General features: G+C 55.8%; 1 protein-coding gene and 1 long non-coding RNA gene across 3 annotated transcripts; one reads left to right on the forward strand and one right to left on the reverse strand.

Moving 5' to 3' along the window:
- The first annotated feature begins 5 nt into the window (after positions 1 to 5).
- On the forward strand, positions 6 to 4,182 carry LOC147915689 (uncharacterized). The gene is made up of 2 exons (XR_015554106.1): positions 6 to 1,980; positions 2,095 to 4,182. It is a non-coding gene; the product is annotated as an uncharacterized LOC147915689 (long non-coding RNA).
- LEMD2 (LEM domain nuclear envelope protein 2) lies at positions 4,060 to 22,186 on the reverse strand. 2 transcript variants are annotated; one of them, XM_087438465.1, is made up of 9 exons: positions 21,436 to 22,186; positions 19,732 to 19,772; positions 16,261 to 16,336; positions 12,975 to 13,051; positions 11,984 to 12,063; positions 10,183 to 10,328; positions 9,047 to 9,148; positions 8,867 to 8,969; positions 4,060 to 5,696 (listed from the first exon to the last, which is right to left on the reverse strand). In XM_087438465.1, exons 1-9 carry the CDS (start codon positions 22,169 to 22,171, stop codon positions 5,546 to 5,548), a joined length of 1,512 nt encoding a protein of 503 aa, XP_087294591.1. In that variant the 5' UTR covers positions 22,172 to 22,186; the 3' UTR covers positions 4,060 to 5,545. The 2 variants fall into 2 exon arrangements, with proteins under 2 accessions (XP_087294591.1, XP_087294592.1); XM_087438466.1 differs by lacking the exon at positions 21,436 to 22,186 and adding an exon at positions 20,882 to 21,013.
- Positions 22,187 to 23,700: the final 1,514 nt, after the last annotated feature.

The following is a 23,700-nucleotide window of genomic DNA, read 5'->3' on the forward strand; positions in this document are numbered from 1 at the left end:
GGGCAGGGCTGGGTGGGGACAGCTTATCTGTGTTCACACAGGGCTGGCACAAGTGGCTTCACTCAAACATTTGGCATGCCAGCTGGGATGCTGGAACAGCTGGGGCCATCGGGTATCTCTCTCCCCACAAGGTCTCTCCAGCAGGGCAGCTGGCTCCTCTTCACATAGTGGCTCCGGGCCCAAGAGGGCGAAAGGGGAAGTGATAAGGCCTTGGCTGGAACTGGCCAGTGTCCCTCTGGCCATATTGCATTGGTCAGAGCAGTCCCAGGGCTGGCCCAGATTCAAGGGAAGGGAAATAGACTCACCTCTTGGTGAAAGGAGTGGCGGAGAACATGTGGCATCTTTAACTCACTGCTGTCCCCAAATGTGTCAGAGCTTCTGAATTTGCTCCCCAGGGTCTAGTCCAGCCTCCTCACTTGGGATGTGGGGATGGAGGCTAGAGAGGACAAGAGGTCAGCCACATGGAAAGGGTCATAGATTTAGGGGCAGAGCTGGATTCCCAACCCAGGGCTCTTCCAACCCCACCCCATGGAGGCTCTGATTCCAGGGCCAGGCCCTCCCCAGTCTGGCATCGCTGCTTGGGATTCTGTTTTGCACACTCTGGTGTTTGCAATCAAAAAGTTCAGCGGCCCTTCCAGTGTGCTTAAATTAGTCCCCATGAAAACCAAATCATTTCATTTGCAGAGAAGGGCTTAATTGCAAGGGGAATGAGGCAAAGGGAATTCTGTTGCCTGTTTTCATTGAAGAAAATTACTGTACTTTCCCCTGTCTCCTTCCTAAACAGAAGCGGCTTAGAAATTGGGCTGTAATCACCAGTGATACCTCTCCTCCTCCTTCTCCTCAGACCTTGTTCAGCGCTTCCCCGCTCCCGAGACCCTGCTCTGGACGGTTCTTTCTCCTCCGCCTGGCTGGGGCAGCCCAGTCCTGGCCCCCTGCGGTGGGCAGCCCTCCCCGGTTTGCCTGGAGTCTCCCCACGCCCCTGCGATGTTGAGAGGATCACCCGCGACTTCACGGGGGCCTCAGCCGCGGGCTGGCCCACACTCTCGGCAGGAAGAAATGTCCCGTCACTTTCTTAGAAATCACATGGAATCTGCTCCAAGCCCTCACTCATGGGGGCTGCAGAGAAGTCAGTTGTGATGAAGGCCCTCCCCAACCAGCGTCTTGCACAAATCCTGGGGCTTCTCCATACTGGTGCCTAGCAGAGGGGAGGGGGCCTGGCCTCTAGACCATCTTCACCAAGGCTCCTTCTGTCATTTGATGCTGTGGGCCGGCAGGTCCTCGAGTGCCCTTGTGAGGAAACCCAGCAAACACACCCTCCTGTCCGGGGAAGCTGGTTTCCTCTCTGCTTCTCTGCCTGAGAGCCCTGGCCTGTCTTGGACAGGCCAGCCTGATTCCTTCTGTGGCCAGTGTTTCCCTGGGGAGGGGCATATGGATCTTCAGGTGACAGGCTGATAACCTGCAGGGGGAGGTGCATAAGTAGCACCTCTGGTGTTAGGAGAGAAATAAACGAGGGCTGGGCCCCAGAGGGTATATAGGTGGGGTGTGGCTACAGCTCCAAACAGGGACCGTGGTCTGAAGGAGAGGAGGAGGTGAGCCGCATGGAGATCTGGGGGAACAGCAGAGTGGGTGGGACAGCAAGTGCAGAGGCTGGGGGGCAGGAGCGGGCCTGGTGAAGGTGAGGGCAGCAAGGCGTGGCCTGAGCAGATGGGGGAGAGCAGGAGGGCAGATCAGAGGAGCCTCCCAGAGCCTCTCTCTGTTCTTCCTCTGGAACGAGATGGTTTTATTCTGTTCTGGCAAATCCACAGCAGCACAAGAAATCTGAGCGTGGCTTCCCCTGCCTTTCTTTGGAGAAGGGAGGAGAGCAAGGCTGAGAGCACAGACTGGAGCTGGGCTATCTGAGTTCAAACAGCTCTACCACTTGCCTGACCTCCCTGTGCCTCAGTTTCCCCCCATATACAGGGGATAACAACAGCACCTACGGTAAGGGGTCATTGTGAGGATTCAGTGGGCTACAGCTCACTAGGAGCGTGTCATAATGCTATCACGTGTTGGCTAATTTTATCATTTCTTTCTTAATAACTTCTCTTGCTACAGAGATAAAGCGATTAGCCCAGTATCCCGGCTGATAAAGGGCAGAGCTGGTCCTGAGGATGCTGATCCCCACCTCCACCCGGCCCGCCTCCCAGTGCAGCATCATCCTGTGGAAACATGGCAGCACCAGGCAGCATGGTGCCCCCACCCATCCCCTCTGCCTCTCTTTTCCTGGGAGTATCCTGGGACCCTCTGTCCAGATTCTCTCCTTCTCTCTAGAACTTTCTCTGGGGCAGGGGGGGAGAAGCTGGCCTGGCTGCCCAAAGAGGGCTGCTTTGGAACAGTTGAGTTGACGTACTGCAAACGCTCCCCTGGCCCTTCCCTTAGGGGGAGGCCGACAGGATAACGGATTTGAGTCCACACACCTGACCCCACAAAGGGATTTTTTTTTTTTTTGAGACTCAAGGTCAATGGTGTATTAATTAAGGGAGAACAGCCGCTAGTGCAGTCCTTATGCTAAGTCAGTGACAAATGGCCGTGTTTACCTTTTTCCAGGGAAGAGACTCCGGAAGGTGGCCTGGAGCTCCTGGGTGGACGTCCATGGCCGAGATTTGTGGGGTACAGCCTTTCCCTCCCTCACCCCCCAAAGCTTCTTAATCGGTGCCCACTGAGCCCGAGAGGGCTGTTTTGTCACTGAGGAAAGAGGTCTGAGTGGCTGGAAGGGACTGGACAGAGCAGCAGAAACTTCTCACTATGGCTCCCCTCAAGATGTCCTTGGAGCCCCTCCTCAGGCAAGTCCCACCACCCTGCACTGTCCCTTGTGAATTAAGAGCTGCTTAAAAGGGAGACGTGGCCCTTCAAAGCTGAAAGAGTCCGGAGAGCCGGATCTGAGACGTCTGCGGCGCTGAGCACGCACCTTGGGGCCTTTGTGCCGAGCGCTTGCTCCGTGCGCCAGAAAGGAAGGGGCCGGGCTGGCAGGGGCCTTTTGTTATTTCGTTTATTTTGATCTGGCTCCTGCTCTCCAAACAGCTTCACAGAAATAGAGCCCTGCATTAGCTCCCTTCTCAGCTTCAGACAAAACATAGCAGAGGGAAAAGTCTTTTACTGAGACAGAAAAGGGACAGATGGGCTCATCTTTTTCTGGGTTGTTTCTGGGTCCTTTGACTCAGTTTACCCACCAAGTTTCCAGCTGATAGGAGGATGGCAGGATGGTGCTCACGTGCCATTCACCACCCAGACGGACCAGCGTGGACAGGGACAGCAGGGCAGTGGGGGCGGCCAGTAGCTCAGAGGCTGCCTTCTTTCAGGGCTGACCAAGACCTTGGGGCCCCTGCAAAAGGAAGGCGCGGCTGGATCTTGATGCAAATGTCAAACGCCTCCAGCTCTCCCCACACGCCCACTGCGCCCCTAGGGTAGAGGCGGTGCTGATGGAGAATGGTAGGGCCCCAAAACACACTCAGCAAACCTCTGCCTTGCAAAGTCCAACCCCCTGTGGCAGGTGGGGGACTCCCACATGTCCCCCAGGCCACATTGGTGTTCTCCACAGTGGTGGGGGCCCAGAGGAGACAGGTCTGCTGCCAATGTCAACCTCCTGCCTCTTTAGGGGACACCTTCAACTGCCAAGGAGCCCCGTCCAACCTCACTCTGCCCTTTCTTTCTCCCTCTCCCAGGGCTGGTGCTGGGCACCCCAGGGGAGCCTCTGAGGGGAGGCAGAGATGGGGCAGAAGGAAAGAGGTTCTGTCCACCCGCACTGGGACCAGGCGGGCGTCTTGTGAGTTCACCCTGCAGGGTGGGGTCGTCACACCATGTTATGAATGTGGAGGCCCAGGTGATGCAGTTTGCCGGAGAACCCCGTCACTGAGGCTGAGGCCCAGAGGGAGGAAGGCCGGCATGCAAAGGCCCTGAGCCCCTGCTCAGCCTGCTCCGCCTCTTCAGCTAACCTCTCCACAGCCAGCGCTTAATAACTCCACACACCATTCCTCCTGCATTGCTTTGGGGGGAAAGGGAAAGAACCATGGACGAGAAACATCCATTTTAAATAAATAGTTTATTTCTCCAACAGTTTCAGCCCTGACGCTGAAGCCTGTTGCAGTTTCTTCTCTTCCGGCTGGAGCCTGATTATGAAACCGTTTCTCTGCCGTGGGGCTGGCACTCAGACTCCAGCCCCGCCGATCATCCAGGCATCAGAGGAAACGAGAGTATTGCTCAAATGAGGGAGACTGGAGCTTTATTAAGGAAACAGAAAACACCACTAAGACCAGAAGGGGGTGGTGAATGCCTTCCGGAGGCAGCTGCTGCGTCTCCTCCACTGGCCCCTCTCGGGTCTGCAGATGAGAACGTGGGGATGAGGCTCTGCTGCAGAGGCTCCTCGCGCTTAACTAACAAGGCCCCCTGCAGGGGTGTTTCTGGAGACTGCCTCCCGCCGGCCGCTGATGAGCTGGCAGGGGGCCATGAGGAAGGTCTGCAGCAGCGTGGGCACTGCTCTCGGGTGGCCAGCAGGGGGCAGTGGTGCAGCCACTGCGCCTCCCCCATGCACAGAAACCAACGCTGTGCTGGAAGTTCTAGTTAAACAGCCCAGGTGGGGAGGCTGCGGCGCAGTAAAGAAGGTGATCTCCGCGCACTAGAAGAGCGAGACACCCGAGGTCCTGGAATCGCCATTCTCAGCCTGAGGCAGGGCCGTGGCTGCAGGGCTGGTCTGAAACGGCCACTCTGTGTGAAGCAGCACCTAAGAGGCCCACCCCGGGAGGCTGCCGTGGTTGTGCCTGTGGAGACGGTGGCTGGTGGCAGCCCTGGCCCTCTCTGTCCTCAGGCCCCTGTGCCTACTCCAGGTTCCTCCCCGGAGGCCACATCAGCAGCTCACTCCTCCTGACCAGAGGGCCCCGTGTGCAAGGGCCGGGTGTTTCTAGATAGTTCTCCTATAGTACTTGTTCTAATTTCTAGCACCTTCTCCCTTCAGGATAAAAGAGACCCAATCCAATGGGAGGACAGGCTCTCTCCCCTCACCCTTGAGCTCCCAGGTAACACCCCCTAAAGGCACATGGACCAAGCTGCTCCCCCACCCCTGCTGCCCCAGCCACCAGCCCGACCCACCTCCCACAGGCGTGACGCCCACGTCACTGCTGAGCGCTCACTGGCGGGGGCCGAGCTCCAGCCCACCCAACCGCACACGTGCTCTGCAGGGCCTCAGAGCTGCTGCTCTTTTATCTTCTCTACTCATGAAAAACAAACCCTTCTCCCCTTTCTGCCAGCAAAGCAGGGCAGAGAGGATCCGACCCATGCGGAGGACAAGCTGCCCACCCAGCCTCTGGCTTCTTCCCTCCGCCCTTCCAGGAAGCCCACACTTCCCTACTGAGCTGGCTCTGTGGAGTCCACAGAGACCTTTGGAACCAGGGGTGGGAGGAGGGTGCAAGTCAAGGCAAGTGTGAATTCAGCACCGGCAGGGCTGGCGCCCTTTCGAGCCCGCAGAGTGGACGGGCCTGGGGCAGGCTGAACGGGAACAGGCCCCGCCCAGGGTTTATCGCTCAGAGTCAGAGAAGGAAGAGGGCTTAGTCCATCTCCACACCAGCATATCTTCTCCAGCCACACGGTGGGACTCCGTCTGGATCCGGGATTCATTGGAGGCCAGGAACTCCACGGCCCGGTCCCAGACCCGCTTCATGCGCCTCCTGCAACGAGAGAGGCCAGATTCAGTGGGCAAGCGTGCCCTCGGCCGCTCTGCCCAGCCCTGTCGAGAGGCGAGCGGGTCTGCGGGTGCCCTCAGTACCAAGCGGGGACCAAGCTCCAAGATCCCGCGCAGGTTAAATCTGCGGGAGGAGAAACCGGCAGGTACTAACGGGACTCCTGCAGAGGAGAGAAATTTCTTGGGCCATGGAGAAATAATTCCTCAACCTTCTCTGTTCCAAAAGCATTCAATTAAAGGGAGCTGAAAGGGGCTGGAGGTGTCCAGGGCACCCCCGGGTGTCCAACTGGGAAGGGGCTGTGCTTTGCCGACTTTTGCTGGGACCTGTTACTGCAGCAGCCCTGGCTTGGTGGCCCCACCACCAGGGCTGGCTGCATTTTAATGCCTCTGGTGAGCTAATTAAAGAGTGGCCACGGGGCTGTCAAGTGCAAACTCCACAGCGCTTCAGGGGGTGGGGATGAGCTAAGCATCCAACTGGGGAGAAGAAGCAGCTGGAGCCGCTCTTGCAAACAGAGCCACCACGCAGGGCCCCTTCCCAGCTGGCAGGCCTTGGGCCCCGGACTAGTGGCCAGAGTTCCTGCTCTGCTGTGTGCCCGGGGCCTTGCATCCCCTCGGACAGCCCCTATTTCCTCATCCCCCCTTCCAGGCTAGACAGGAAGATTCCAGTGGCTTTGGTGTCTTCCCTTTGATGAGCCCGCCTTCCATCAGCACTGCAGACCACCCCCCTGACCCCACACGTGGAGGGTGAATGTGAGCGTGTGCTGGGGAGCAGGAAGGTTCAACCCGGGGTTATCGGGGTTTTCTTCCCCAGAGGTCAGGTCCTGTCACCAACCAAACCCCACAGCTCTTAGCAACCCCCACTTGGCTGGTCTGGCCGGGGCCACACACGCCCTGGGGACTGAGCCCCTCATCCTGGGTCCCTGAGGGGAGGCAGCCAGCTCTGTGTGGGGCTGGTGCCCCCCCCCTCCTTCCCAGGCTGCCCATTAACAGGTAATGACCAAGCCTGCCCGAGCCAGCTGCTCTCATCAGCTCCCCTGCTCTCCTCCCTGAACAAGCTCTTCAGATCTCCCTCAGGCTCACAAGCAGGCCCTCATCCACAGGGCAGACCCAAGTGCGCCCACACAGGGCCAATCGACGGAGGCTAATGTCCCCACACGAGTCGAGAGCTCTGCACTGACTGGGGGGCTTGGGAGATGAATCAAGAGGCTGAGAGCCAAAGGGCGTGAGCCTCCCAAGGTTCACCGCTGGGGGCTCAGACCCTGTGGAGCGGCTGCCTGCCTGCAGACTGGAGCTGAGGCATGGTGGCTCAGGCCCATGAGAAGCTACGATGCCACTTCCTGCTCTGATTTAAGTGAGCATGTGCATTCATATCATTTAAGCCCAAGCGAGGACGGCTGCCCTTTGATGGGGGCTCAAGTGCCAGGCACTGACTTAGTGAGCCGGGAGGCCATCTTCCTGACATCTCTGCTCCCCTTTTCCTCAGGACCTGTCACCACCTAACAGCACATTTTCTCATGCATCTTGTCATCCAGCTTCATCTCTGGAGCCAGTGCTCCCGCAGGGCAGGGATTTTTGCTCCTTCCACTCCCCACTGTCTCCCCTGACCCAGTACGGGGCAGCTAGGGGCGCTCAGGGAGCACTCGTGGAGTGAATGAACGACAGCCTCTCGTCCCCACAGCCCTCCATGAGGCAGCTGGTGTTACCTCTGTTTTATGGAGAAGGAAACTGTGGCTCAGAGAGGTCGTCTACCATGGTCACATGACGACTCGAGGCAGGGCCAGGAATCAGGCGGGAGTCTGAATACACCAAGTGGCCTCCCCTGGGGGCTGGAGGGCTGTGTGGCTGCCTCGTGCTGGGGACCAGCAGCAAGAACCAGCCCCACACCATGGCCAGTCTGCTCTCTCTAAGCTTCCTGCCCACCACCTTCCAGGGGATGGGGTGGGCATGAATGTTATTAAACACCTACACATTTAAAAGGGGCCCTTAAATGTTCTGCTCTTCAAGCTCCTCTTGGGTTGCGCAGAAAGGGGTGACCTCAACTGCAGGTCTGGCCAGGAGAGCACAGAAATGCCACCAACCATGGGCCTCTAAGTTCCTTAACCTCCTGTGCCTCAGTTTCCTCATCCATAAAATGGGGTACTCCTTGTTCTGACCTCCCAGGGCCATGGCGAGGAGCAAGCAAGTGAGTCTGTACTGTGGAGGGCTCATAGCGAGCGCTCAGCATCATCTGAGATGACGGCGTCCAGCCAGAGACCGCAGCAGCACCTGCCGTGGAGGGCCCGCAGGCTGAGCTGCCTCCGGGGGCTGGCCCTGGCTCTGCCCCACCCCTGGTTTTGTCAGGGCTCCAGCCAGCATCTGCAGCCCGTGTGGAAGGTGGTGCTGGAGTCGTGCGTGACAGTGGTCTGCCACCTCTGCCCACGCAGCCATGTGCCCTGGAAGCTGATGCCACTCGCTGCTGTGACACTGATTTCAACGACATGTATGCACGTGTGTGCGTGCGTGGTGGGAACTGGACCGTATTTTAGGTAATACGGGTTTCTGACTGTGGGTCATGGTTCAAAACATTTGAAAAACAATCTCCTCCTTGCCAGTAATTGATTCAAGAATAGATAAGTAACCAATTCTGGCCAGCGGAGCCTCTAGTGTGTCACTGGAATGTGTTCTCTTGCTCATGAGTGATAGGAAGCCCCCTCTCCCGTGCTGGCTGTGATAAGGCAGACGTTGCTCTAGCTGATGTTGGCCACCATCTTGGGGCCACAAGGAGCTCCAGCCAGCCGACAACATCCATGGAGGGCAGGACCACGAGAATCACAGAGACACGGAACCAGAGACCTGACTGGTCTGTGCTGGGAGCCCACACGACGCTGGACTTCCACGCATGGAAACTCATCGGGTCCTCCCCTGCCTGAGCCCCTGGGGGCGGGGGGGTCTGGTACTTGCCACCAAAACGTCCTCTACAGTATGAACACCAACAGTGCTGCACCTCTACAGAGGACTGGGACTGTGCTTCTAGACCCTCCCGTCTGTGCATTCTGCCGTGAAGAGCAGATTGCTGGAGGAGCGGCAGGAGCTGTGGACGGTGCCCCCACCCCCACAACTGACGCGAGGCTCTGGGCCTCCTTCCGTGGGGCACTCTGGAGTCAGACCCAGACTCACCGGCTCTGTGGAGGGATCAGGGTGTCGCGCACGTGCAGGATGCCCACGTAGGGGTAGCGCTCCATGTCCTGCTCCCAGTCCACATAATGGTCCTGGACCACATCTGCAGGACAGAGGGCACTGTTTAGGGTGAGGACCTTCTGGTGGATGCCAGCAGCCCTTTCACCAGGGACCACGCACCTATAATCTTCTTCACCATCTCATACATGGCCTGCTCCTCCTCTTCCAACTTCCGCCACCGATATTTCAGGAGGATCAGGAGCCCCCACAAAAAGGCCAAGCCTGTGAGGGAAGAAAGCACCGTTAATCCCTGTGTCGCCTCCGGCTGATCAGGTGCTCACTGGCTCTCCCTGGGGCAGGTGGCTGTGCTGGAGGCTGTGGGTGAGCTGCCAACGTGCTCTGAGCACCTACTATGTGTTGGGCCCAGGGCTGGCATGCAGGAAACAAAGGACACAGGAATGCAACGGGAGAACAGGCTATTAAGTGATCATCCTCCTCCTGCGGCTGTCACCACAGAGGTATCCCCAGCCATCCAGATCTCGGCTCCTCCCAGCCTCAGTGCGGGGCTTTCATCTCCTCCCCTGTGAACCAGAACATGGTGTTTCATACATATATACATGCCGGGCCTTTGTATTCTGAGATGCTGCTGCCAATAATGATGTCTGCGCCTGATGGCATGGGTGAGGGAGCTGTGTGCACGCCCAGACAGCCTGCGATTTGTAACTGAGCCCTCTCTGCAGACCCGGCGGTTCTGTGACTTGGCCTCTCGCCTTCAGAGCCACCCCGGGGTCTCTGCTCAAAGGCAGCCCCGGAGGCCGGGAGACAAGACCTGTGCTCTCCTTCTCAGCTCAGCACCCTGCGTCCTTCCTGCCTTCATCAGGTATCTGGCTCCCCTGGGACATGTTTACATTGCTCAAGGAGTAAAATCAGGTGCTGCGCTCCCCCCTCGGGGCGGCATGGACTCCGGGGTCCGGGAAGGGATGATGCTCGGCTCCAGCCCAGGCCAGCCTCCCTCTGAGGGACGCTGACAGTCCCCTGCCCTGAGTCAAGGACATTTTCTAGTTATCCTCTTGCTCCTGCCACCGATCTCCAAAGGTAAAGACAAGCCAGGGCAGAGGCACAGTCGTTCATCTCCTCTGTCTTATTAGACAGACCTCAGGTTCACTGGACAGACATGACCTCTCCTGGCCTGGGCTTCTGTAACAGCACTCACACCTAGAAGTGTTGGCTGAGCCAGGCTCCCGGGAGGCGCTGTGTGCAACGCGAGCAGTCCTGATGGCGGGGGGAAGGGGTGGGAAGGGCAGCTGAGGACTTACACCAGAAGAAGATGAGCACGTTGGTGACGGCAGTGAGCAGGGCGCGGCTCAGGCGGCAGCCAACACCCATGCGAGGGCGGGCGGATTCCAGGCAGACCACCTTGTCCACGGTTGTCACCAACTCCGACGGGTCTTCCCCCTTCAACCTGAAACAGGACACAGGATTGTAAACATGTTCAAAAGCTCTGAGCAGCCGCAGTATAAGTCCCACTTTAAGCAGAAGGAGGAGAAGGAAGGAGGAGCTTCGAGGTCTTTACTTGCTTATAAAATAGACTTGGTATCCTGGTTGCACTCTTTCCAGAAATTTCCCACGTCGGCTACTTAGAAAGAATAAAGCTTTAAAGACGGCAGCAGGCTTGAACCCCTGCCGCTAAAGTGACGTCCCCCTCTGTCGGGTCTTTGACAGCCCCTCTCAGCGTGAGGAAGATTAAACTGTAAATTGGATTCCCACCTCCCAGCACAGAGAAATGGAAATGTTTACTGAATCGCCGGCTTCGCGCTGCATGGCAAGAACTGAAAGGCAAAGTCTGGGAGGGTGTGCTTGTCCTCGGCGACGAGGAGGCGCATAAGCTGTTTAAGTGTAGACATCATGTGGCGCACGAGGCCCAAGGGAATGAAAACTGCCAGGCTCTCCAAGGCCAGACCCCAGCCACAGCACCTCCGCCTTGCCCTGCCCAGGAGGTGTCAGACCCGTGGGGATGCTGACACCTGCACCTTCCTCCAGCTAGGGGACAACCTCATGCTCTGGACCGCACACTGGAATGGCTGGTACCTGAAAATCCCGATTTCTCACGACCCACTTCTAACACCAGTCGTCCGAGCTGGGCTCAGCCACCTCCAGGCTGGTGCCCCCAGTGTGAAAAGGCGGGTGTCATCCCTCTTCTGTGTCAGCAACCTCTGCGAGCGCTGCCGAGGAGAAAATCCGCACTCTCCTCGGCCTTTTCCAACACAAGGGAAAATCGCTCAGCCACTCAGGGAAGCTTTCTCTTTTTTTTTTCAAGCCAACTAATTTTAATTGTGCCACGCATCCAGTTATCAAGTTTTAGGCTGAGCGCCCGAGGGGCCCCTGCTAGATGCACTGCTGACGGAATTAGTAATTTGGGTGGATTAGGGAGGCAGAGAACAACACCCCGGAGTGCATTCTAATATCAGGAGCCATAACCTGAACAGAAACCCTGACAAGCCCTGAGAGAGCGGAGCGGTGCCAAGGAGAGTGCTTTCCCAGTAGGGGACTTCTCGGGGTTGTCCCCCACTGGCTGGTGCGTCCCCCCGGGGCTGAGAAGCCAGGTGGGGCCTTTCAGAGGGGGTGAAAGGGCTCGCTATCTCTGCTAACAGGGCTTGCCAGAGAGAGAAATGAGGCAGACTGCCGGTCAGAATACAATCCAGTCTTTCCTTTTGCAATTTCCATACTGAGTGAAATCAACATACCGAATCATTTCATCTACAAAAGAAAACTAGCACCCGAGGAAAGGAAGTGCAGAAAATGCCTTCTCCAGCAAACCACGTGGGGCCAGTGAATTAACAGGGCACAGACTGAGTGACTTGAAACAGGGTTTGCTGGAACACCAGGCTAACTTCCTGACACCTGGATTTTGTGTCTTGTCTTGAAACTGCTCCTTACACTGCATTCCTAACGCTGCCCAGCTGCAAGCCTAGCCCACGACTCAGTGAGGGGACCCGCCCTCTAACCTGAGACCCGTGACACCTCTGCTGGAGCACGAGAGTCAGCTGATGGGTGAGGACAGTGGCCGCAGGCGCCCACGGCTGTGCCACCACCTCGTAATGCCCGACCCACACTCACCAGATGCCCACGTCCTTGTTACTGCTCAGTATCCAGGTCAGTGCGGCTTCAAACTTGGTGGAGGAGCTGCCAGTCACATTCTGTGGGAGGGGGCGGGAGAAGATTAGTTCTGCATCTCGGCGGAGCAGTGGAGCCACAGTATTCTGCTGCTGGATTAAGGAAGCCCTCTGCCGTGTCCTCTGCATGCCCCAAGCCCCGTTCCGCTAAATGCACAGCAAACTGGAGGACTGGCAGGAAGGAAATCTGGGGCTGATGAGAGCCAAGGAAGAGGCTATAACCAAAGGAGGCGACGTAGAAGCACACACAGGAAAACAATGCAGGTCTGAGACAGCCAAAAGTATATAATCTTCTCAAGGACTAAAGCATCAGGCAGGAGAGCTGGCAGCTCATCTTGGGTAAAGTGAAAAAAAGTGTGGGGGTGGGGGGCCTGGTGGCCAGTCCCAGCTGTGTGGCCTTGAGCAAGTCCCTGCACCTCTCTGGGCCTCAGTTTCCTCATCTGTGAAATGAAAATTGGACTAGGTACCCCTAAGGTTTCTGCCAGCTCCCAAGATCCATAATTCTATCATCCTGAGGCCATGTGGAAAATCAGATGGACCTGAGCAATCCACATGGTTATCACAAAGGGAGAGAACGGACAGGTTGAATGTGTGTCCTTAAAGCCGCCGAGAAGGGAAGAAAAGTGAACCAAAGGAGGAGCAAGTAACAGGGCCTCCTAAAGCCAGGGCACCTGCAGCGGCCACACCAACCAGTCAGGGAGCAGCAGGTCGGTGGTGAGCTGCCCGCCTGCACAGCAGGCCTGGCTCATGCTCACGGCTCACCTTGGGCCCAGTCACTCCCACTGCTGCCTTAACTCAGGTAGCCTAACTCGCAACTAAGTTAAAAAAAAGAAAACATGCCAAAAAGCAAACAGAAAAAAACCACTGGGCTTTTGGAAGATCAATACAAAAGCCCCAGGACCTCCGGGAGCAGAGACGCTCTGCAGCCTACTTACTGCTATATATTCCTGCGCCTCCATTACAGGGATGCATTTGCTTTTTAGCTTCTCTGGATTTCCACATTCAAAATTACCTAGGAGGGAAAAAACACACATTCAAACACAAAGAAGAGGTGAAAAAAAATTACTCTGAAATGGACTAAAAAATGCAGCAGAATCAAGCCATCAGCTCTGATAGGGAGCATGTGGCCTGGCGGCTCCCGCTTCTGTGGGGCATCTTCACTCTGCAGCAGGATCAAAAGCCACTTAGCTTGGATCGATTCCAGATCATTAAAACCTGACCTGCAAAGCAGTGCGGCAATTTGCATTAAATGACTAAAAAGCTGCCCAATACCAAGGTCTGTTTGCAATTGATCCCTAAAAGGATCAGACAGATAGCTTTGGAAGGTACTGGAATGGCACTATAAATAAACACAGGCTGGGAAAATAGAAAGGCAGGGAGGCCATAGGCATCGCAGGGATTTTGACTCGTGACACAGGCAGGTGACCTGGAATGCCAGGCTCACTGTTTTGAGGGGTCCTGGGATGTCCAGAATGCCCCATGGAGGAAGGGGGTGTCTGCGTGCTGGGCAGCAGGGCCTCTGCGTGGTGCTCCAAGGGGCAGCTCCCTTCTGAGCACCCTGGGCGGTGGGCTCCCACCGAGGATGGAGGTGGGAGCGTCCCCCTCAGTCCTGCCCCTCCTTCCGGGCCCAGCCCACCGACCACCTCCTCTAAAAAGGCCCCACCCCATGGGGACTTTTCTTGTTTGGCCAAATCGCTCTGGACTGGGGGGTCTGCCACAGCCCCTGGCTCTCTCGCCCACTCTGGTTCACCCACCACGCGCTGCTTCCCGTGGGTCCACGAGGCTCCTTGAGAACACGGACAGCACAGGGCTGGGCACGTGCAAGATCCTCAGCCCTCACACGTGGCCTAGCTGCCCTGACCTGGCACAGGCCGGGGCTTCAGATGGCCAGTCTGTGACTGTGTGCTGCGGAAGAAGTACCTGAGGTAATACTAAAAAACCTTGACAATGAGCTGAAGCCTATCCCTCGACCCTCAACACAGCCAAATCCTCAAGATCAACTTCAAGGTTGATCTTGGCCCTCTGGGTCCCCTGAGACCAAGTTTCTCCCGTCCTCCTGCCCCGACCCAGACTGCCCTGCCCTGAGGAGGCCTGCCTGGACCACCGCCATGGCCTCCTGACTGGGTTCCTTCTCTCCCCTTTCTCATCCACATTTGGTCAACAAAGCCTTCCAATGGTTCTGCTTCAATGACACTACTCCACTCAAGCTGCTGCCACATGTGCCTTCCTGGCACCTGGCTCTCTGCACGTCACTCCCCCGCTCAAAGGCCTCCCTGGCCCGCACTGGCTGCAGGATCAACCCTCGGTGGCCTGGCCCAACCCACCTTTCCAAACTCCATTCCCTCTGCTTCTCTCTCACCCATTGAAGCCAACTGCTTCCACCCCTGACCCTGTAATTTCCCGCTCTTTGGCCCTGCCCTCCCCCACATACACATACCCACTCCTAGCTGGGCTTCAGGGCCTGGCACAGATGCCACCTCCCTCGTGTCACTTTCCTGATAACTCCAGCTAAAAAGCATCTTGCCTCCCGGAACTTCTGGCTCGGTTCTCATCTAATTGCATCTTATATCACCCAGTGGTCAGGGAGGTAGGTGGCCTGTCTCTTCTACCAGACCACAAGCAGCCTGCGGGTAGAACCCTGGGCTGAGTCATCTCTATCCTAAAAGGCCAGCACAGTGCGCTACCCATAGCTGATCTCCACAGGAGGTGTGGGGAGGGAGCAGGGCCTAGCAGCAAGCCCGCACTCCCCTGCATCCTCTCTCAGTGAGATACACACCCTCAGGGCTGCCTCTGCCAGGCTAGTCAGAGGACCCTTGACAGCGTAAGCCAGGAGCACATATGGAGGGCGGGCTGGAAGAGAAATGTTTACTAGGACCCACAGTTTAAGAGCAAAGCTTCTCCACTTCATCCCCTGGGGGCCTTATTAAAATGCAGATTCTGATTCAAAAGGTTTGGGACCGGACCTGAGATTCTGCACTTCCAGTAAGCTCCCAGGTGATGCTGACGCTGCTGGTCCTTGGACCACAGTGGAGTCACTAAGGTTTGGAACACCCTCTTAGGCCAGAATTCATATGCCAAGCACTGGGCCCTAAAGAATTACCCATGATGACCTTCACGCTGTGAGCCCCAACTCCCACCGTCCCTCCGAGGAGCTCACAGATGCCTCCTGACCATCTCCAGTCTCCTACCAGTCAGGAGGGAGGAGGTGGCAGAGCTGAAGCCCACAAGACTGGCCTTGAGGACTGAGGGCCCAGTCCAAGTCCACCCAACCATGACTTCCCAGCAACAGCCTCAGACAGGGGCTGCCCGCAGGTAAGGGGCACCTCTTGACATCCCATAAGTCTGAACAGCTCCGTCTGGTTCTCCTGTCAAGTCTATTTAACACGGGGCACAAGCCCTGGACCTTCACCTGTGTTGTCAGCAAGTGATTCTGAGAGCTGCTGAGACGCCAGGTATGGGAGAGGACACAATAATGCAGGTGACACCTCTTGCCCTCAAGGAACGCGTTTACCAAATAAAATAGTAGGGGAGCCTTCTGGATGGATGAGTTTTCAGGAGTTATTTCATGAGGGTGCTGAGAATACACCCCTCTACAGTACAGCACTTGATTTTCATTTTGTAAAGAAAAAACAGACCCGAGATTACTTGGTCAGATGGGGAGACTGAGGCCCTGAGAGGATCAGGGACTTGTCTAAGGTCCCGCAGCCAAATGGGGTGATCAGGACCAGATGTGACACCAGGGACCTGGCGGGCTGGACGGGCCTAAGTGGGCTCGGCCCACCACGCAGACCTGCCTCCTACACAGGCCTTTCCACTGGCCCAGCCAACTATCTGGTAGGAGAGGCCCTCTAGGTCAGAGGACCCAGACTCTGAGAAGACCTAGGGCCTTGCCCCTTCCAATGCAACACAGACCCCCAAAGCATCAGGTGGGGGGCATCCAGAGAAGGCAGCACATCTGTGAAAGGCCTGTGCACGTGCCAGGACCCCTGGGATCCTTAAAGGGGATGCGAGAACCAAATGTGTTTTGCCCAGACGCAAGGCTTTAAAAAGATGTGTCTGAGTGGCGAAGGGGGAAGGCAAGACTCGGTTTCTGAGTATGTCTTTTGGGAGATGACCACAGTGTCTCAGCAGCCTGCCTGCCAGTCAGCGTCACCCTGCCTGATCAAGACAGAGGCCCACAACCTGCTCCCGAGGAATCTCGGCCTCACGAGACCTACTCACCGGCTTGGACGGCCAGGAAGTTGTACAGTTCGTGCAGCAGCTCCAGCAAGGCGGCCTTCTGCTTGGCCTGACAGAACTGAAACGGCACAGGACAGGCGGTCAGCGAGGAGGGGTGGGCGGGAGGGGCTCTGTCTGCCTGGTTTACCTCCTCAGCCACACTGCCAACTACTAAGAGGCAGGGAACACTTCACGCTTTTAGAAGATAAATACAACCTCTGCAAAGTGGTGGGCCCAGGGACAGCGTCGATAAATATCAGGTTAACTGAATGAAAGGAACACCGTAAAAGCAGAGGCCGGGCTGAACGCAGACACAGTAACCAGGGGTCTGCCATCCTGGAGGCTCCCTGGCCTCTGCGCCACGGCTCCTGCTGGAATAAAGGCCATGGAGTAGGGCTGTGGCACAGAGGTGATATGGCTGCAGGGGACATGCAGGAGCCCGGCTTCCTAGGAGGGAAAAGCAGACGCTCCCTCCGGGTCACTTCCGTCCGTTTCTGGAGAGTCCATTGTCTACGACCTGCCTGTGGATTGTCTGCTTTGTGGATTATCTCTTGCAAATGTTTAATCTTAAACTGTATTCCCCTAGAAATGGAAAATTTCGGGTCGGCCCAGTGGCTTAGCGGTTAAGTGCGTGCGCTCCGCTGCTGGCGGCCCGGGGTTCGGATCCCGGGTGCGCGCCGACGCACTGCTTCTCCGGCCATGCTGGGGCCGTGTCCCACGTACAGCAACTAGAAGGATGTGCAGCTATGACATACACCTATCTACTGGGGCTTTGGGGGGAAAATAAATAAATAAAAAATCTTTAAAAAAAAAAAAAAATTTCTAGAAATCTTGAAACTGCCTGGGGAAAGAGTCATCTGTATAAGAAAATAGGAAGAGGAATATAAGCATACCTAGTCCTCTAGCACCTGTGACAGAACTGATGCCATTTTGCTAGACTTACTGGATTTAGCATTCAAGAAAAGGTTGCTCTCTGTTGAGAGTGGACGATGGGCCAGGCGCTGTGTGGAGCGGTCTAACTGTGAGCATGCACTGAATCCTCACTGCAATCCTTAGTACCTCAATGTCTCAGATGAGGAGCCTGAGGTTTAGAGACTTCAGGCCACCAAGGTCCCACAGCTCATAAGTATGGAGTCCCGCTAGTGAGACTCCATGCCCTACACTTTGGGCCTCGTGTGGGGTGTCACTAGGCAGAGCCCTGGACGGGAAGCCAAGGGGCTGGCTTCTGGACCTGGCTCTGCAACTATAGAAGGAACCAGTCGCTTTCCTTCTTGTGCTCATTAGTTGCCCTCATCTGACTTGTTTCCTAATAGTCTCGGAGGCCAGGATTTGCCCCTTATGTTACCTAAAGACCCTAAAGCCTTTACAAGGTACCAAATGAGGTAACCAAGATTATACACATGACTAAATGTTCAGAAACAACTCACGTGGCTACTACTAGAGTTCCGTACCCACACTACTTTTTAAAGAATATTTAACAGTATGGCAATTATTGATAATAAGTGTTAAACGTAATTGAATATACATCGAGATCCCAGTGCTGTAAACACACCTACACAGAGAGGTAAGATGGGAAGGAAATGCCCCCAAAACGTAATGGTGATTATCTTTAGGTGGCAGAATCATGGGTGATTTTTCGTTGGCACATTTTTCAAATTTTCTACGCTAAACATCTATTACTGTCACAACTAGGAAAAAAAGCAGTAACAATTAACACTGTTCCAAATTAAGCAAAGCAGGGCTGATACCACCTAAAGGAAACTGGAGGACAGAAGGTACCAGACAATGAGACGGCCTGATTAAGGCAACACACCCACCCCTAGCTCTCCCCACATTTTCAGCAGCACAAAGGCAGAAAGACAAACACAAAGTGTGCCAGTCGGCTGAGGAGAGACAGAACACGTGTATTTGAACTCTAACGCCTGTCGGGGTCTGGGTGAGCCTGAGCCACACCAGAGCCAAGACATGCCTCCTGACCTGCCTGTTCCTGCGTCCACCCTCCACAAAGGCCAAGGGCGCCCCGTGAAGTCTCAGTTCCACAAAGCCTGCGAAGATAGGGCCCAGACTCTGCCTTCCGGTGCGCTGAGGTTGCATGCACCCAGGCTGCTCAGTGAGCTCGTCTCTAGCAGGACCTGGACTGTGCCCGTCTGGGCTCACTCACGTGGGGCGTGAGCGTGTCTGGCTCAGAGGAGGCCCGGGGAGCAAAGCTGTCATTCAGTCGTGGGTCTGATACATTTAGAGATGGGAAGGACCAAGACATAGAACCCAGGGAGCCCTTTTCTAACTAAAAGACAAACAAAACTAACATCAGCAGAGGAGTCTAACAGAAAAGTTATTTTTTCCTATTTTTGTTTTCAGTCTTAAAATTCTAGTTTCCCCTCTGGCCGCTGCCTATGTTTCTGGGCCACTTCCTCTAAGCATCAACTGTGGTTTTTATGATGGAAAGCAGAGTAAACTTATTATGAATCTGTTTTCACAAAACAGTTGGGAAGCAAAGATATCTGGTGGATGAATGCAATAAATAAATATAATAACACATCCCCAAATATGACACAGCAGAAGCCAAAGAGAAATAAAACCAGTTATCTGCACCAGGACGCCCCTTCATGAACGTGGGTACGAGAGTCAGTGTAGGAACATGGAGATGACCATGTGTCATTTCTTTCCCGACCACGCATCATTTCTTTCCCAGCCCCCAGGCTGCCAGAGGCGTGAACTGGGCTCAGGGAGACCTGGCATCGCACACTTAATAATAATTAGACTAAGTCATGCCCTCTGGCAGCACAAAGCTCCTCCTGGTAGGATTTATGACCTGAAAATTTACTGCCTCCAATCTTCCCCAGACTACCACCTGTACCAGCAAACCTGCTCCCTGCTAATGCTGCCTTCGCAACTCACAAATGAATGGGGCTGCTCACCTTCCCCAAATATTTGTAGGGAATATTAAAGCTTCATAAAACAAATGTATAGACTAAGAGGCCTAATGCCACTTCAGATGTGTTTAACCACTCCTCCCCCCTGATGATGTTTCAAATGAGAGTGGCATTTTCAGAGCTACAGCCGGACTACCGGATGGAGAATGTGGAATCGAGAACTTGGCATCCTCATGCTTAAAACCTGCCAGCCCCTCCTCCTGGAGCCAGGGAGCTTGAGAGGTCCTCCAACCACAACCTACTGCATCCCCTAGATCCAATTCGGCAGCAGATCAAAGTCTCCAACGCTGTGACTGATGGGAGCGCTTCCGTAACAAGCCCAGGTTTGGATCTGGGGAGCTCAATTCTCCGTTTCAAATACTCCTTCTCTGCCACAATTGAGTCTGACACAAACATCACAGAACACGATGTGATTCTGGGACATTACGGGAAGCACTCTTGAGAATGATCCTATTAGAATCTTTTTCTGGGGAAGTTTACCTCCTGATGGAGGCTAACATCCTTGGGAGGGATAACAAAAGCTAGAGAAACTTCAACTCACCTCGTCTGTTTTTTTCTCACACTCCACTGGCAATAATTTCACTGAGACCAAGAAAAGAAACACAGAGGAAATTATGTGGGTTGAGGAAAAGAGTACAAAAGGGATCACTCTCAAATTCAGGGGAAGTAAAACATTACCAACTTAAGGGGGGTGGTTAGAAAGATGTTCATCTAAAGGAGGCACTTTTAAAATGCAGACAGTAAAACATAAGGGTTTCCCAATCCTGGATTAGGAATTAGGACAGCTGGGTCCTAACTCCAGGTGAAAACGATTAGCCAAGGGCTCTTGGGCAACTCACTTAACCACTCTGAACCTGTTTCCTCATCTGTAAAATGGGATCAATAAAGCCTTCCCTGCTTAACTCAGGGAGTTAGCCTCAAACAAATGACATACAGGATGGTTCTGTAAATTGTAAACAATGGTATGTTAAACAGGGATTAATACCATCAGGGGAGGGGAACTCCAGGTAAATCCCAGTATATATCCAAGAGCTGTTGTTTTAAAGCATCTCGGCAGTGAGTATGACAGTATACTGTTGACTTACAGTACCAGTATGGTACCATGACACTCCTGGGCCTGCTTAATTTCTTTAGCAGGTGGATAAACTGCTCTCATAGTCAAGAAATTATTTGGGTGTGTGCACGAGTCTGGGATCCCCATGCCCAGACTTGTTCATACATCCAAACATCCATCTGCTGCACCAGCTAAGACATAATTTAGCTTTTCTCTGCATTTTGGCTGTTCTGGCGAGGCGTGGAAAGACGTGGCCTTGGCTCACAGCTGGGAACGGTATGACCCACATTTATGCTTTGCAAAGAATATTAAAAGTTGGTGAACTACAGTGTCATTTTACACTTAAAATGATAAAGAGATGATCTCTATGTTGTTCCTCTTAGACTAGAGCCCAGAATTAGGTGGGAGGCAAAGTTCCCTTTTAGGAAACTTACAAATCCTCAACTATTCAGGAAACATACCGTCTCCTGCAGAACTCTTATTGACATGTCTAATCATATAACTAAGTGTGGACAGAAGCACGGCTGGGCATGTCCTTGACCCACAGGACCCTCTCAACACTCCAGGAAGATGCTGCAAGCAATGACAAACGCCTCCGTTTACATCAGTTTAAACTCTTTAAAAGGTTCTTGCACACCTGTCTCATAAGCAGGGCTAGCACAACCTCCTTCTGACAAATGAGGGCCTTGTAGTCCAAAGAAGTGGGGCCTGTGGCCTTTCTGGTGCTGCAAAGCTGGGACCCCAACCAGATCCCATCTGTGGGCAGTGAAAGCTGGGTGCCTTCAAATGCACACTAATGTGTGAAGGAGCAAGAGATCAAAAGGGAAGAAAGAAAAAGGAATGGGGGTGGACTGTCTGTTAGAGGGGGGTGTGGCTTTCTCTGGAGAGGGAAAACCAGAAGTTGGGGTACAAGTGACTAGGAATGAAGACTGCTTCCAGCACGTGGTTGAAAGGGAGATTCGTAGGGAGGGCAAGGGCAGAAAATGAGAGTAGGAGAAAGTGAAGACAGAAATTATTGCAGATGCAGGAATTCCGGCCCTCTCCTCCCACAGCTGGAGGAAGGAAAGTCAAGGTCTGGAGGTGGGAAGAGGCGGCTGACCAGGCCGGAGCGTGCAGCCTCGCGCTGAAGGTGGTCCTGGTGGTGGACACACGCGCGCCCGGGGCCCTCCCCTGCGCCGGCCCGGGACGTACTGTTGTCCTCCGCCTCCTGCGGCGCCGAGGGCTTGCCCATCTTCACCCAGAGGATGCCCAGGAAGACGAGCAGCAGCCCCAGGCTGGCCCAGAACAGGAGCCGGGACAGGCAGCGCTCCAGCCGCCGCCCCGCCTCGGGCCGGGCCCGCGCCGCGCCCGCTGAGCCCGCTCGCGTGGCCCGCAGGCCCGGGCGCGGGTCGGGGCCGAGGAGGGCGGAGTGCGGCCGCGCCGGGGCCGGGGCCGCGGCCCACCAGCGACGGACTGCGGGGCCCGGGCCCGGCGCGGCCCTGTCGAGGGGCCGGGCGTCCTCGTCCTCCTCGGAGCTGCCCCGGACGGAGGCGCGGCGCCGGAGGGGCGCGGGGCGCGCGGGGTAGGCGAGGCCGCGGCTCCCGGACCAGGAAGCCGCAGAGGCCCCGAGGTCGCCGTAGGCCCCAGAGGTCGCGAAGGCCGAGCCCGGGGCCGGCGGCGGGAGCCAGGGTTCCGCCCGCAGAGAGGCCGCGGCGGGCCGGGCGCGCAGCGGCGCCTCCTCGCGCAGCCGGGCCTCCTCCCGCGGCCGCTCCTGGCTCCGCGGCCGGGCCTCCTCGCGCAGCCGCTCCTCGCCGCGCAGCCGGGCCTCGCCGCGCAGGCGGCGCAGCTTGTTCCGGTAGACGTCCCGGGTGGTGTCGGTGATGGGGCCTGGCTGGAAGCCCAGGGCCTGCAGCTCCCGCCGCAGCTCCAGGTCCGACAGGCCGGCCATGGCCAGGACGCCGCCCCCGTCCGCCCGCCCCCGGCGCGCGCCGCACCCGGAACTGCTCCCGCCGGCGGCGGAGCGGGCGGGGCCGCGCGCCATGACGGGAAGGTCGGTCGCGCCGCCATGTTGAGAAGGTCGGCGCCTGCCCGACGAGCCAGCCATGATGAGGAGGTCAGACCCGGCCTTTACGGCCGCCATGTTGGGGAGGTCCGAGGGGTTTTGTTTGCTGGTTGGTTTGTTTTTCTTCCTTTTTGCCTTCCCCTTCTTGTTCAGTCCTTCTCCTCGTCTGTAAAACCAAGAGGTGTTGCTCTCTGAATCCTCCGCCCCTCGCGCGGTCCCTGGCACGTGGTAGGCGCTCAGTAAAGTCGTGTGGATTTAATGGATGAATTACTTAACGGTGAAAGACAAGCCACTGCCGAATGAGGATCCTTTGCGTCTTTCTGAGCTTGGGGACCGATGTGTGTCCTCTTCTGCGCTCGGGGAGGGGCCTTGTTTGGGTCGTGGAGTAGACCCGGGCCTGTTCTGAGACGGATCCGACCTCAGGTCGTGGCCGCCACTGAGCGCCGAGGGGGTGCGGGCCCTGCCCCAGGACAGACAGACACTGGCCTTCTGGGGGCTCCTGCGGGAGAGGGACACCGCATCACAGCCACCGCGGGCAGTTCAGGCTTCTGGGAGGAGGCCGTGTGGCCGGATGGTGGGGTTTTCATAAGGAGAGATGGGTAGGGGAGCACCCCAGAGACACAGTCTGTGTCACTTGTGGATTTAAGTTGGGGGCTCTCGAATCCCTACTCCACCACCATTTGATGTGTGATCTATTCAATTAACATTTCTAGCCTGTTGGCCAGTAAACCTCATAGGGTTGCTGTGAGGATTAGAGAGGTAATTTGTATAAGGTGCTTAGGACAGCGCTGGCACATGCTTCTAAGTGTTTATGCTTAACCGGTGTCTCTGCAGCATCAGTTCTGTGTAGAACCTCCCACAGGGCACGCTATTTGATTACATGAAGGCTCTTGGCGAGAAACCCCTAACGGAAGCGTGGGGAGTGGTGGCAAGTGGAAATAGAGCCATGGTTCATAGTCTTCCTTCCGCCTCCCTCTCCTGCTTTGTATTCCTTCCACGTACCTCATCAGCTGCCTTTCCCAAACATTTATTGCCGGCCTGTAGGTTCCATTCCATTCTACCCCTCTGATTCAGTTCTCTTCTTCCCCTATGCTCCCCTCCTCCCCTGCAGTCCCATCCCCCAGCCCCACCTTGTCCCCTCCCATCCCCTTCCTGAGTCCCAGGGCAAGTGGGCCAGTGGTTTGCATTCCTGCTACTTGCTCAACCATGGGGGTATTCAACACTGACCACAATTGCTGGGAAAATTACAGCCTCAGCTTGGTCAGGCTTCCGTCGTTAGCCTCCCCATCTTGCCCCACTTAGCTGCTCCCATGTGGTGTGATTTCTCTCACCAAGTGTTGTTTTCCTTTTCCCTGCCTGTGTTTGCACGGAATGCCATGAATTTGATATAGTGATTGCCTAACACATATACCACA

This window comes from Ceratotherium simum, chromosome 13 (assembly GCF_057802395.1).
Source record: "Ceratotherium simum simum isolate JZ-2026a chromosome 13, ASM5780239v1, whole genome shotgun sequence".
Classification (NCBI taxonomy): domain Eukaryota; kingdom Metazoa; phylum Chordata; class Mammalia; order Perissodactyla; family Rhinocerotidae; genus Ceratotherium; species Ceratotherium simum.